This window comes from Notamacropus eugenii, chromosome 7 (genome assembly GCF_028372415.1).
Source record: "Notamacropus eugenii isolate mMacEug1 chromosome 7, mMacEug1.pri_v2, whole genome shotgun sequence".
In the NCBI taxonomy this organism is placed as follows: domain Eukaryota; kingdom Metazoa; phylum Chordata; class Mammalia; order Diprotodontia; family Macropodidae; genus Notamacropus; species Notamacropus eugenii.
In genome coordinates, this window is record NC_092878.1 from 30,876,165 (window position 1) to 30,891,323 (window position 15,159).

A 15,159-nucleotide genomic window follows, 5' to 3' on the forward strand; every position below is an offset into this window, starting at 1 on the left:
TATGAATATTTCAACATACAAAGAACAAAATTTCTGTTGCAAGTCGTTTGAGGGCTTTTTTAAGAAAATGTTAAACTTAACAGAATTGCTTTGTTCCTTTCTGAACTTCTTCTGATTTTGATCTTTTGTGTATTTTTAAATGTTTCGTTGACCCTTTCTTTGATGTGTGAGTGTGTGTCTGTGTGTCTGTATTAGCACCATCCCTCTCCAAAAATCTTTCTTTCAAAAATAGAAGCCCTGGCCCTGCCTTGCGTAATGGAACTAAAGGAATCACCATTTGGCCATGTGTGAAAGCACGTGGCTCCTTCTGCACCTCTCTGCTATTCAGACACCATCATTTTTTTTAGCTATTCCTTGTTCCACTTACTTGCTACCAAAAAAAAGTGCTTAGAAATATTTTGTGTACTTTCCTGCTATCTTTGATATGCTTATCTTTCCACAACTTCTCCAATTTTGACTTCCCATTTTTTGTTATCTGCCGATTTTCTAGGCATGAAATGAAGCTTTAGACTTGGTTTAATTTATTTTTCCCTAATTATTAGTGAGTTGAAGCAATCCTTCATATAATCGTTCATAGTCATTTTAAGAACTATTTGTTTATATCTTTTTTGCCTTCACCCACTGGGGAATGACTTTTAATTGTATATGTCCATGCTGGTTCCCTCGAAATCTGGGAAATCAGGCATGCGTCAGACCTACGTGATAGCTTTTTCCCCTTGTCAACTGCTTCCCTTATTCTAGTTCCATTAAATTTGTATAAGAGTTCTTCAGTTTCATGTAATCAGAATTATCAGTTTTATTCTCTAATCTTGTTTGGTAAGAATTCTGCCTTTAGCTGTTGCTTTTAAAGGTACCTGATCGGATTTTCCTCTGTTCTTTTTTTTAATGCTATGACTTTAATCTTCAGATCATGCATCCATTTGAAGCTTGTGGTATATTATATAAAATGTTCGAACATAATTTTTCTCGAACTTCTTTCATGTTTTCTGAGAAGTCCTTGCCAAGATTTATTGTATTTGTATCGTCAGCTCCTACCATAGTTACTGACACATAGTAAAGCCACCTTAGCAAGTACTTTATTTATTTTTTTTTATTTTTTAATGTTTAACAATCACTGCCATACAATTGCGATTTTATCCCCCCCCACTACCCCCCTCCCTCCCCACGACTGCATACAATTCTGTATAGATTCTACATATACTTTCCTATTGAGTATATTTTCACTATAGTCATGCTATGTAGTCAGACTAAAATAACTGAAAGAAATCGTATAACAAATCAGAACATGATACACAAACACATACACATACACAAACATGATCTGCTACATTTTGCGAATGACTTCCATATTTCTTTCTCTGAGTGTGGAAGGCATTTTGCCTTGAGAACCACCTTTGGGATTTTTTTTTTTTTATAAGAAGTTTTTGCATTATTACAAAAATCCAAGTCTACCAGAAAAAACTCTCACACACTGTGGTCGTTGCTGTGCACAAAGTTCTCCTGGTTCTGCTCCTTTCACTCAGCATCAGGTCATATAAGTCCTTCCAGGCCTCTCTGAAGTCTTCTTGTTCATCATTTCTTATGGCACAATAGTACTCCATTACATTCATATACCATAATTTATTCAGCCATTCCCCAATTGATGGACATCCCCTTGACTTCCAGTTTTTGGCAACTACATAGAGTGCTGCTATAAATATTTTTGTACATGTGGGACCCTTTCCCATTTTTATGATCTCTTGGGGATATAGTCCTAGTAGCGATATTGCTGGGTCAAAGGGTATGCACATTTTTGTAGCCCTTTGGGCATAGTTCCAAATTGCTCTCCAGAATGGTTGGATGCGCTCGCAGCTCCACCAACAATGAATTAGTGTTCCAACTCTCCCACATCCTCTCCAGCATTTATCATTTTCTTGTTCTGTCATGTTTGCCAATCTTATAGGTGTGATGTGGTACCTCAGAGTTGTTTTGATTTGCATCTCTCTAATCAATAGTGATTTAGATCATTTTTTCATATGATTATAGATAGCTTTAATTTCTTCCTCTGAAAATTGCCTGTTCATATCCTTTGACCATTTATCAATTGGGGAATGACTTGTATGATTATACATTTGGGTCTATTAAACACATTTTCAAAAGGAATGTATTTTAAAAGTAGTTGTTAAAAGTGTCTGTCTAAAGGGGCATCTCGGTGGTGAAGTGGATAGAGCACCGGCCCTGGAATCAGGAGGACCTGAGTTCAAATGTGGCTTCAGGCACTTACTAGCTGTGTGACCCTGGGCAAGTCACTTGACCCAGATTGCCTCGCAAAAAAAAAGGGGAGAAAAAAAAAGTGTTTGTCCAGGCTCTCAGATATGTGACCGTTACAGTCAGGTCCCAATTAGTGCAAATAATGGAATTCCTGTTTGCATTTGTGCTATTCAAAGTTATATTTATGTAAACTCTGATTATTTATTCTAGCCCAGTGGAAATATGCAGTGCGTATTCAAATAATGCAAACACTTTAGGGGATTTATTATTCATAGTATTTAGGACTTAGCTGCGTATTTTCCAAAAGAGCAAAGAAAAAATTCAAGGCGCTGAAATATAGACTGATATTGTACGTATGGACTGTCTTGTAATCTTATTTGATTCCTAGTTAGATGTTATAATTTTAAAATAATAGCACATTCATACCTCGCCTGCTTGGCATACAACTTTTCACAATTCCAATTCAGAGTGGCACAGCAAAAGAAAAATCTTTTAGAATTGACATCTGTCCTAGATTTGACTTGTTATCAGCGTAGTGACATTCATCAGCTGCCATAATACTGGGAAGCAAGATGGTTGCACTGCTCTTTTGTGAAAGAATGAGAACTTCACTGAACGGTTTACTCTGTGTTTAAGGAGTCATGTACTTTCTGGGTTTCACAATCACCACTCTTCCTAAGACAGAGTCCTTTAGTAAAATTCACACAAGTGCGTGCTGATTCTTCACCATCATTATTTTTAAAGTGCCCATTTAGCTGTGTGACGCTGTATTGGAACTCTAAACATATGTAGTCAAATATTTAAATGTTTTTCCTTTCTTCCAAGGGAGAAGTCTGTTATCTTTAAAAATATCTTATATACATTCTGTTTTACTCATGTCTGTGATTTGGCAAGAGGAACTAGAGGAGGAAGTAGCTTTTTGTTTTGAGAAAAAGATTGATATACAAATCTGGGATTTTTTCCTAAACACACCTTTTTTAACCCTGTGATCATGGGCAAAGTGCTTATAAACTCAGTTATTTGGTTTCTAGTTTGAATAAAAAGAGATGTAGGTTTCTGATGTGAGTTATAGGTGAACAAAGTAATTTGAATGTGAAGAAAAAATGTTTATTACCTTTTCTCTCCTTAGGACATTTTTATTCCATCTCCAAGTTTGGAGCAGGGACCAAGTGACGAAAAGAACACTGAAGATAGATACAATTCCTCTTTCACAGTGGAGTGCTCTAAGACTTCACAGACTGAGGAAGGAAATCCCACTGAGGATCTTGGGCAGCCACTAATGGGAGAATCCTGTAAGCTGATGCTTTCTGGAAGTGATTGCAGCCAGTCTACAAAGATGGAGAGTTTGACCTCTCAGCAGATCGATGAAGATGCTAAGAACACGCAGACTGAAGATACGCAACCTGTATCTCAAACTCTGGAATCTAAAGTTTGTCCCACAGAAGATTCTAGTGTACTAGTGAACCAAACAAAAGACAGTCAAGAAGAGCTGAGTGAAAACTGTAAAAAGACAGAAGATGCTGTAAAAACTACAAATGAAATGATCATTTCAGCCACTGAATGCAAAACCAGAGAAGAGATGGAACATGTTTGTGTTGATTTTACATGTGATTCAGGAAGCCAAGTACTTCTTTCTGAGAGTCTTTCGTCTGAGGCTGTTTCTGAGGCTCTTCCGTCTGAGGCTCTTCCGTCTGAGGTTCTTCCCTCTGAGGCTGTTTCGTCTGAGGCTGTTCCGTCTGAGGCTGTTCCGTCTGAGGCTGTTCCGTCTGAGGCTGTTCCGTCTGAGGTTCTTCCGTCTGAGGCTGTTCCATCTGAGGCTGTTTCATCTGAGACTGTTGCGTCTGAGGCCCACTTAAATGCATTAGATCAGGAGGTCTCTGTGGAGGCTAAACAATATCACACAGAGAAGAGGTCTTCAATTTCTGAGGTTGAAGAAATTCCTGAAACCCCTTGTGAAAGTCAAGAGGAGGGGCAGAAAGAAGAGAAAGAAAACAGGGAGAGTAGCCCACTCCATCCCTCTCTGATTCAGACTCAGTCACCAGGATTATGCCTCCAAGAAAAAATCCCAGATCAAGAGTACCAAGGAGCTATGGAAGTTAATACTAGTGTCAGTGGTAGTGATTCTCCAAAAAAACTGAAAATGCATGATGAAGAACTGGAACAGAAGGACCCAGAGGCTGGGGGAGAGGCCACCTCAGAAAGCTGTGGTGTCATTGTAGAAGAGAAAGCCACAAAAGATGAGTCCTCAGCTGATATTGCCTCTCAGCCTGTTGTGGGAGAAGAGGCCCACGAAGATACTCATTCTTGTGTGGACGTTGATCCAGGAATAGAACTGGGTGCTAAGAACAGTCTAGATGCTAAGGGAGAGAAGAGCCAAGAATCTGACGAGAATCTGGAATCACTTACTGAGAAGAACCCTCAGCACTCTCCAGTGTCTTTAGAAAGAGTAGATGATATACTGAGAACTGAACAGGAGAAGCAGCAGCCACAATCTCCAGGGCAAGCAGACACTTTATTAATAAAACATTCGCAAATGGATACTATAGAGGAATCAGGCAGTGAAGGAAAGACTCAGCAGCTTGGGAAAGCCGCTGACCATTGTCTTCAGAGCCCCTGTGAAAGCTCCAATGGTGAGTACGATTCATAGATACGAATGGGGACTGTTTGACTCGTTCAGCTGATGGATTGAGAAGCTTAACCAGAATTGATTTTTGAGAGGTAGGAATAGAGGGCTGAAGGTTATTATTGGAGCTAAATTCTAAAGTGGAACAGATATTAATAAACGGAATAACAATTAGCCAGTTATCAAAAATAATCATTTTTTCTAATCAGAGGTTGTCTTTACTGACTATAATTCTGGCTGCCTTATAGTCATAAAGGTTCTTGAATTTCACAAATACGTATAAATTGTACTTACCTTGCTTTTTTTAGGGGGAGAAATTGTGGAAGTGGGGTAGGGAGCACAGCTAAACTGTATTTTCAGTTGAGTCATCTAGAAATAATAAATATTCACTTAATTATTCTTCATAGAACTACAAATAGGCTCTTAATTAAATAATTTGCTAATAGTTGTTTTCTCTTCAAGAGTATTAGACTAAGTTTCTAAGTATGATTTAACAGATATATAAATCTTAGAAATTAAGACTTGAAAGATTTAATGTCCATACTTCTTCTGGGATCTATTTCAAGATTATAAATTATTTTGAGCTGTGTCGCATACTACTGAGAGACTGCAAATAAGAACATATCATCATAGTGCTGAGGTATTCTTAATTTTTCAAAGGTTATATTAGTGGGATTATAAGCTCTGACAGGTCATTTCATGTGAAAAAGGCTTCCAGTATGGGCCTGGTGATGCCAGGTTGGCTATTAAGTGTTTATCGGGTTTTTTTTTTAATACGTAATACAGTTATTTTTCAGTTTTCAACATTAACTTCCATAAGAATTTGAATTCCAAATTTCCTCACATCTCTCCCTACCCCTCACTCCAGGACAGCATGTACCCCATGCACCCCTTCCCCTAAGTCTGTCCTCCCTTCTATCATCCTCCTCCTTTTCCCACCCCCTCTCCCTTCTGTTTTCCTATAGGGCAAAATAGTTTTCTATACCCCATTGCCTGTACATCTTATTTCCTAGTTGCATGAAAAAATTGTTAACATTAATTTTTAAAGCTTTGAGTTCCATATTCTCTTCCTCCCTCCCCACTCACCCTCACTGAGAAAGCAAGCAGTTCAATATAGCTCATCCATGTGTAGCCATGCAGAACACTTCCATGACAGTTGTGTTGGGAAAGACCAACCACATTTCTCTCTGTCCTGCCCTCCATTTATTCCATTTTCTCTCTTTACCTGTTCCCACAGTAGTACTTGCTTCTGATTATCCCTTTCCCCAATTTGATGTCCCTTCTATTATCCTCCCTCTCCTATCCCCTTTGCTCCTGCCTTCCTGTAGGGTAAAATAAATTTCCCTACCCAACTGAGTGTGTGTTATTCTCTCCTTAAGCCAGATCCCATGAGAGTAAGGCTCCCTTAGTCCTTTTCATTTCCTCCTTCCTCTCCTTCATCATAAAAGCTCTTTCTTGCCTCTTTTATGTGAGATGATTTGCTACATTCTACCTCTCCCTTTCTCTTTCTCCCAGTACATTCCTCTCAACAGTAAATTTTATTTTTTAGGTATTTTCCATATTCAGCTCACCCTGTACCCTCTGTCTCTCTGTCTCTCTCTCTTCCTCTGTATCTATCTATCTTATCTGCCTATCTGTCTGTTTATCCATCCACACCCATATACATACCTACACATATGATATACATACACATATGCACCTACATACATACACATACACACATATAAATTCTCTCTAACTACTCTAATACTGAAAAAGGTCTCATGAATTAACAAATGTTTTTCCATGTAGGAATGTAAGCAGTTCAACTTCAATGAGTTCCTTAAGGCTTCTCTTTTCTGTTTACATTTTCATATTTCTCTTGATTCTTGTATTTGAAAGTCAAATTTTCTGTTCAGCTCAGGTCTTTTCAACAAGAATACAATGCTTGGAATTCCTTTATTTCATTGAAATTCCATTTTTTTCCCTGAAGTATTGCACTCAGTTTTGCTGGGTAGGTGATTCTTGGTTTTAGTCCTCTATAATATCATATTCCAAGCTCTCTGATAACTTAGTATAGAAGCTGCTAAATCCTGTGTTCTCCTGATTGTATTTCCACAATACTTGAATTGTTTTTTTCTGTTTTTTTTTTCCTGGCTGCTTGTAATATTTTTTCCTTGACCTGGGAACTCTGGAACTTGGCTACAATATTGCTAGGAGTTTTCCTTTTGGGGTCTCTTTCAGGAGGTGATCAGTGAATTCTTTCCATTTCTGTTTTACCCTCTGGTTTTAGAATATCAGGGCAGTTTTCTTTGATAATTTCTTGAAGGATGATGTCAAGGCTCTTTTTTTGATCATGGTTTTCAGGCAGACCAATAATTTTAAAATTATCTCTCTTGGATCTATTTTCCAGGTCAGTTGTTTTTCCAATCACATATTTCACATTGTTTTCTATTTTTTTCATCCTTTTGGTTTTGTTTTATAATTTCTTGATTTGTTATAAAGTCATTAGCTTCCATCTCCTCCATTCTAATTTTTTTTAATTTTATTTTTCATTTTTAACACAGTTTACAACAGATAAAACAATTCAAAATTTTGGTCAGGTGATACTTCTTTTTAAAACATTTACAATATGGACCACAAAAGAATTTTTTTTTTAAACATTAACCAACTGAGACACAAATAATATTTATGTTGCTAACTTCACAAGCTCTTGACCTGATCGTCTCCACAGTATTACTAAGAATTAAAGGACTCTAACTTGTTGTTGTTGGTCTAAAGTCCTATGAATAATAGCTTAATTTTAGACTTAACCTCAGATGTTCCCCTACCAATAATCTGTAATTTAATAGATCTGATATTAAGCTTACAAACCTTTTGACTATAGGAAATTGCCAACAAGAGTAGGGACACTGCAGGGAACCAGTATCTCTCCAACTTCATGTCAATTCCAGGCAGGAGTAGATTGTGAACTTGCATTCAGCCAGGCTTAAAGTCTGCCAGGTGTCAGTGGGGAAATTGAGTCAGGAGAATCCTACTTCAGCCCATGCTGAGCAGCTGCTCTCCCACCCTTCCCATGAGATCACCTTTTGCAGCTCATGCCAGCATCTCACAGGCTTACTGGCATCATGTATTGGAGGCTCAGACTGCCTTTCTTGCTATCCATACCTGGAGTTAGACTCAGAAGAACAGTCACTTAACAGTCCCATAGCGTCTAAAAATGGCAAGTTACAATGACCAGGTTTCAAATATTGTAATTTCACTTTGGCTAAGGAACATCTTTTAGGCAAATCTGAAGTGGCTTACATGCCTTTCTATACATGTTCTAGTTCTTGATTAAATAGCCATCGTAAAATCAAATTTACCATTAAAACCTTGACTTTACAATCAAAGCCGAATTTTACCTGAGGTTACCGTCCTCTAGGAAATTTGGACTGAAATTCTTTCCCCCAAACTAAAGATGTCATTAATTTTCTGTGGTATGATATAAATTTTCATATCAAATTTAGTGAGCATGTTATTCCCTCCTTCAGCCACATGTGAAGAGAGTAGCTTCATTTTTCCCCTCTCCCCTCTCCTTTTTCTCCTCCATTGAACAAGATTTTTCTTATCTCTTTTATGAGTTATAGCCTGCCCCGTTCCATTTCTCCCTTTCTCTTTCCGGTATTTTCCTCCTTTACCCCTTAATTTTTATTTTATTTTATTTTTGTGTGAATATCATCTCTTCTGATTGAACACACCCTGTACTCTCTATCTTTATATGTGTGTGTGTGTGTGTGTGTGTGTGCGCGCGCGTATGTACAATCTCTCCATGTACCCAAATTACTGAAAGATTCAAGAGTTATAAATACATTCTTTCCATGTAGCAAACAGTTCAGCTTTAGAGTCTTTTTATGATTTTTCTTTCCTGTTTATCTTTTCATGCTTCTCTTGATTCTTGTCTTGGGAAGTCAGATTTTCTATACAGGTCTGGTCTTTTCCTCAGTATGAAGTGAATGATTGAAAGTCCTCTATATCATTGAATGACCATTTATTCCCTTGAAGTATTATACTCAGATTTGCTGGGTAGGTGATTCTTGGTTTTAGTCCCAGTTCCTTTGACCTCTGAAATATCCCATTCCAAGCCCTTTGATCCCTTAATGTTGAAGCTGCCAGATCCTGTGTTATCCTGATTGTATTTCCACAATACTCAAATTGCTTCTTTCTAGCTGCTTGCAGTATTTTCTCCTTGATCTGGGAACTCTGAAATTTGGCCACAATATTCCTAGGAGTTTCTCTGTTCGGGTCTCTTTCAGGAGGTGATTGGTGGATTCTTTCAATATTTATTTTTCCCTCTGGTTCTAGAATATCAGGGCAGTTTTCCTCAATAATTTCATGGAAGATAATGTCTAGGCTCTTTTTTTGATCAAGGCTTTCAGGTAGTGCCATAATTTTTAAATTGTTTCTCCTGGATCTATTTTCCAGGTCAGTTGTTTTTCCAATGAGATGTTTCACATTATCTTCTATTTTTTCAAATTTTTGGTTTTGTTTACTAACTGCTTGGTTTAATTCATAGTCATTAATTTCTCTGAATTCAGTTCTCTCTTTCAACAAATTATTCTGTTCAGTGAGCTTTTGAAACTTCTCCTTCATTAAGGTATTCTTCTCCTCATTGGCTTTTTGGACCTCTTTTGCCATTTGGGTTAGTCTATTTTTAAAGGTGTTATCTTTTTGGGTCTCCTTTAGTAAGCTGTTGATTTGTTTTTCATGATTTTCTTGCATCACTCTCATTTCCCTTCCCAATTTTTCTTCTACTTCTCCTACTTGATTTTCAGAATCCTTTTTGAGCTCTTCAATGACTTGAGTCCATTGCATATTTTTTTTTATAAGTTTTGGATGTAGAAGCCTTGACTTTTATGTCTTCCTCTGATAGTATGCTTAGATCTTGCTCATCTGAAAGGATGGGAGAAAATACCTTTTCACCAAGAAAGTAACCTTCTGTAGTCTAATTTTTCCCCCTTTTTGGGCATTTTCCCAGCCAATTACTTGACTTTTGAGCTCTTTGTTAAGTGGAGGATATACTATCCCAGGTTTCAGAGGTTTTGTGCAGCAACTGTTTTCTGACATATCTCTAGGCACCCATAAGTTTTCAGTTCCTCCAAAGTGGTATAATCAAGGAGAGGTGTTCACTCCTCTCCTGACCTGTGCTCTGGTCTGTGAGCAATCACAAGCACTCTTTTCTGCCCTGGAACTGTGAGTAGGATTCCCTCTGCACAGCCACCACCAGCTCTGCCACCTCAGCGCTCTTTCTCACCCCAGTGCTCCTCCTCACCCTAGGACCACCACTCATGATTGAGACTCAGATCTGCACTCAATTCCCCTACTGTCTGTAGGCTGAGAACTCCAGAAGCGCCACTTCTGCAGCAGTGGTTGCCGCTGCCCTGGGAACTGGGGTTAGACCATGTTCTCCTCTCACCCAGGTGAGAGAACTTTTTCACCGACCTTTAAAGCTGTCTTTGGCATTTTTGGGTTGAGAAATCTGGAAATCACAGCAGTTGTCAGTGCCCTGAGGCCTGCTCCAGTCCGTCTGTGCTGGCAGTTGGGTTGCATTCCATTTTGAGCCCAGTGCAATAGATCTTTCCTGTTGGCCTTCCAGGTTGTCTTGGGCTGGAAATAAGTTTTACTCTTTCATTTTGTGGCTTGTGCTGCTCTAGAATTTGTTTAGAGTCAATTTTTGCAGGTATTTCAAGGGATTTGGGGGAAGAGCTTGAGCATGTCCCTGCCTCTGTTCTGCCATCTTGGCTCTGCCCAAGTGTTTATCTTTTCCTTTTTCACTAAAAGATCATATGTTAAGCCATTGAAGGGGTTGCAGTCTGTGAGGATGGATAGAGTATCCTTCCCAATAAAATCATGGATCCTTGAGGTATGAATATCATTGCAGTGCTATGTGAGAGAGTGTAATTAGAAAAATATTTGTAAGAGACAGAAAATTGGCACTATAATGTTTCTGTGAAGCCAACTCTAGAGTTTCTAAAGGCATATTCGACATTTGGGCAATATTTCCATTATATTAATTACATAAATAGGCTCTTTTTTAAGAGTATAATTTAAAGAATTTTGACTAGTTATGGTAAGGGATACTGAGTAACTGCTTGGAATAAATTGTGTAACCCAGTATTTTATTTCTCACTCATCTTTCTTTGGCTTTTTTCTTTTCTTCACCTCTTTCTGGAGAGTTTGACGCAGCACTTTTGTCTTTAGTACTTTCTTCTTGTTAATTTTTAACACTGCCCTCTTAGGGTTTTCCTCCATCTGTTAGATCCCTCCTTGTGCTCTTTTACCGGATCCTCATTTGTGGCACGCCGCTGTAGGTGCGCGTCGCCGTGGGTGTCCCGCAGGGCCCTGTCTTATAGCTCTGTTTCTTCCCTTGGTCTTCTCATCAGCTCCCATGGCTGTAATGATCATGTCTACGTTGGTGATTCTGATTTTGCCCTTACTTTTCTGCCGACTTCTATTCTTGCATTTTCAGTTGTCTTTTAAACACTTCAGACTAGCTATCCAGTAGACATATTAAACTCAACATATCCAAAACAGAACTCACTTTCTTGCCCTCTGAATCTCCCCTTCCCCTTGCCTTCCCTACTACTGTTGAGGGCACCACAGTCTTCCCAGTACTTCCAACTTGAAACCTGGGTGTAATCCTGGACTCCTTACTATCTCTCACCCCCCATATCCAATCTAGTTCCGATACTGCTGCTGCCCTGGTACAGGCCTTCATTGTCATTATCATTTTGCACTTGATCTATGATAAAAGTCTGCTGGTTTGTCTGCAGGTCTTTCCCTGTTCTAGTCTTTTCTCATCTCCTTTGCAGTATCTTCATCCAGGTCACGCCCATTAATTGTGGGTGATGCCCAAGGCTCTTCCCTTCTTTCTTTTTGCTATTTTGCTTGGTGATTTTTCCCAACTCCAATGGGTTCAGCTATCGTCTCTATACTTAAGATTCCCACATCTCTTTATTCAGCCCTAACCTTTCTGTTGACCGTTCTTGGACATCTCAAACTGGGTGTTCTGTCGACATCTTAAACTTAGTATGTCCATGACTGAAGGCATTCTCTTTTCCCCAAAGCCTCCACTATTCCCAACTTACATACTACTATCAAGAGCACCATTTATTTTGACTCCTGACCTGGTTGTTATTCTTTCCCCTTACTTCCTCTTTTCCTTCTAACCCCATCATATTTCATCAGTTGCCAAGTCTTGTTGATTCTGCCTTTGTCCCTTCTCTGACCCTTGAACCCCCTTGGTATAGGCCCTTGTGTATTCCTCTCCCTGGCCTCCTTGCTGTTCCTCCCATATGACGCTTCATAATTCCACTTGGCATTTTTACTGACTTGTCTCCCAGGCTTGGAATTTTATTCTTCTTCATCTCGATCTCTTGATCTTACCTTCCCCAGAAAACCTTTCCACATCCCTCTTAATGCTACTGCCTTTCTTCTCTTGATAGTCTCTAATATAGTTTGTGTATATCCTGTTTGTATACAGTTGTTTGCATGGTTTCCCCTGTTGTAAAGTGTGAGCTCTTGGAGAGAGGGGATTTTTTTCCTTCTTTGTCTCCCCAGTGCTTAGCACTGTCATGGATATGTACTAGGTGCTTCATACATATTTGAGGACTGTGATGGATGTATATTAAAAGATGTGTGGTTTTATTACATAAGTACAGTAGTTTGAATTTCGGTGATTAGGCTAAGAAAATGTTAGGCCTTCTATGTTCACTTTTTTTATCATAGTTTCTAAGGTACTTTAAGATGCTTAATAAAAGTTCTTTTAAGGAGTTAAAGCATTTTTCTTGAGCTTATTTTTAATATTGATCTGCTGTAGCAAATCTTTTCTTCATAGAAAAACTTGTGCATACCTTTTTCAGAATTATCATAAATTCTGAATTAATGAAGTCTTGAATCAACTATGCTCAGTTTTGAGATTGAATATTGAGAAAAAGTTTTAAAGGGTTCACATTAGAACAATAAATCCAAATAAAGCGCTGAAAAATTGTATTTGGTGAGAAATTAAGGAAATTGGGACTGTTTAATTTGGAGAACAGAAGGCTAAGAAGCCGAAGTTTTTTAGGGGAAATTGCCACTAGGGATCAGGTGAAACAGCTGGGCTATTTATCCTGAAGAAGAGAGAACTTGGGTGGGGTAGGACAGCAACATAGCTGTTCTCAACTATTTAAAGCATTATCTTGTTATACAGAAGAGGGATTAGATTTGGTTCATAGCCTCAAAGAGCAAGACTGGGGTGGAATGGAATTTCCACTGCACAGAAATTACATGGAAGTGGTTTAAAGCTCTTTCATAAAAGAAAGATTTCAAAGATTACACTAACAAGTCACGGTCCAAATGGAATAGGCTTTGGCGGGATAGGTTACTGAGCTCTCAGTCAATGGAAGTCTTCAAGTAGAGCCTTGATAGACTTGATTACTTATTGGGAGCATTACAGATTTATGTTTGAATAAGGGTTGCACTAGATGACTTTTGAGATTCCTTACAAATCAGCAAGTTTCTGATTTTATGACGTATGTAACTAGGATATTGTGACATGCTAGCAGTGTGCTAGCTACTCTAGTCAAAAAGAACCAGATGTTGGACATCATTAGGAGGATTATTTAGAAACAAAGTAAACAATCTTAGCCTACTCTTAATACCACTTGGAACTCTGGTTGCTGCATTTCAGTAGACAAACAGTACTGAAGAATGTCCACAGAAAGGCAATGAAAGTGAGTAAAGGAATATAGAGAGTCTTTTTATTATTGAGAATAACCTAATAAAAATTGTTTCCTTAATTTGCTTTCAATTTTTTTGAAATCTCTTTGATTTTTAGAATTTCTATTTTGGTTTTAAAATTTTTGGTTTTCTAGTTTTTTGGTTTTCCCAGTTCATTGATCTATTTGATTATTTAGTTTGGAAATATAAAGCCTGAGAAGTCTAGTTTTGATTGAAATCTGCAAAATTATGAAGACTATGGATAAGGTGAACTTGTAAACGGTAGCTGAGGTGCTGGAGTGAATAGCGCACCTGGCCTGCAGTTAGTTAGATCTGAATTCAAATTTGGCCTCAGACACACTGTTGTGCTTGTCCTCCATTTTTGAAGAGGACCATGACATCAGAGAAATGATGACATGACTTGAACTTGACTTTGTTTTGAGTGAGGGAGGGCTGTGCAGGTCACCAGCCTCCCTTCTCCTCCAGAGCTGTCTGAATCATCAGCATGACTGGAGATGACCCAGGATGCACTGGGAGACTTTGGCCTTTTAGGCTAAGGCCTTTTCAGGTACTCATTGAAAATGAGGTCATGTCCATTCAGTGAATAGGCTTCTTTAAAAAGTAGTCAAGGGAATAGCTCCTTTAATAGAAAATAATAAGTAGATAAATCGTGCTGGGAGGGGCAGGAGTCTCAGGCCTGTTGTTTCAAAGAGAAACTTACTATTTACATTCACTCTAAGCCAGGAGGTTCCAAAACAGCTATTGAGTGAAGATTGGGCAAGGACCCTTCATTGTTCAGTCCATGGGCTTCAGAGTGCACGGCGTCTAAGGTTTTAGGGGAGACAAGAAAGAAGGAAAGAAAAGGGGAAGGAATCTAGCCAATGCAGTGTACCCCAAGTTAACTGATCAACTTCTGGCAACCAAAATTTACCTTCTTTGGGAGAGAAGGAAAAGGGAGAGGGCTAGGTTGATGAGCTGAGTTGCCCAGATGGCTGAGTCCCCATTTAGGCAGCTTAGTCTACTCACAGGTTGTATTTGTCCTTTGTTTTCAAAGAGAATCATGACATCATAGAAATGATGACATGACTTTCTCTTGACTTTGTTTTGAGTGAGGGAGTGCTGTGCAAGTCACCAGCCTCGCTTCTCCTCCTGAGCCATCCCTCAGACACGTACTACCTGTCTGAACCGGGTCAAGTCTCTTAACCCTGCTTGCCTACATTTTATCTTCTGTAAAATGAACTAGAAAAGGAAATGGCAAAGCACTCTAGTATCTTTTCTAAGAAAACTCCAAATGGGGTCACAACATGTCAGGTAAGACTGAAAAAGCTCAGCAGCCACAAAGCTGAACTTGCAATAACTTCTAATAAATAATTGGAAAAATTGTTTATATTATTTAGAATCTCAGTATAATACTAAAAATAAGGGACAGAATATAGATTTAAACCAACAAAGGAAGTACTAATACTTCACACACTACATTGCGCATTTACACAAATTAATTTATATGACTAGTTAAAGGGGTAATTGGGCAAAAAAAAAATTTTAAGTAACTCCTGGGTTGATATAAA

The 15,159-nt window shown here is 38.5% G+C and overlaps 1 protein-coding gene across 14 annotated transcripts in view; it reads left to right on the forward strand.

Moving 5' to 3' along the window:
• Positions 1 to 15,159, forward strand: part of LOC140513770 (TP53-binding protein 1-like) — a 130,722-nt gene that overhangs the window by 35,909 nt on the left and 79,654 nt on the right. For all 14 annotated transcript variants that reach the window (XR_011970328.1, XR_011970327.1, XR_011970329.1 and 11 more), the window contains one exon: positions 3,380 to 4,880. Coding sequence is in view for 9 of the 14 variants with exons in the window: in XM_072623732.1 (XP_072479833.1) it covers positions 3,380 to 4,880 (1,501 nt within the window). In the remaining 5 variants the exon portion in view is untranslated. The remainder of the gene's footprint in view (positions 1 to 3,379; positions 4,881 to 15,159) is intronic.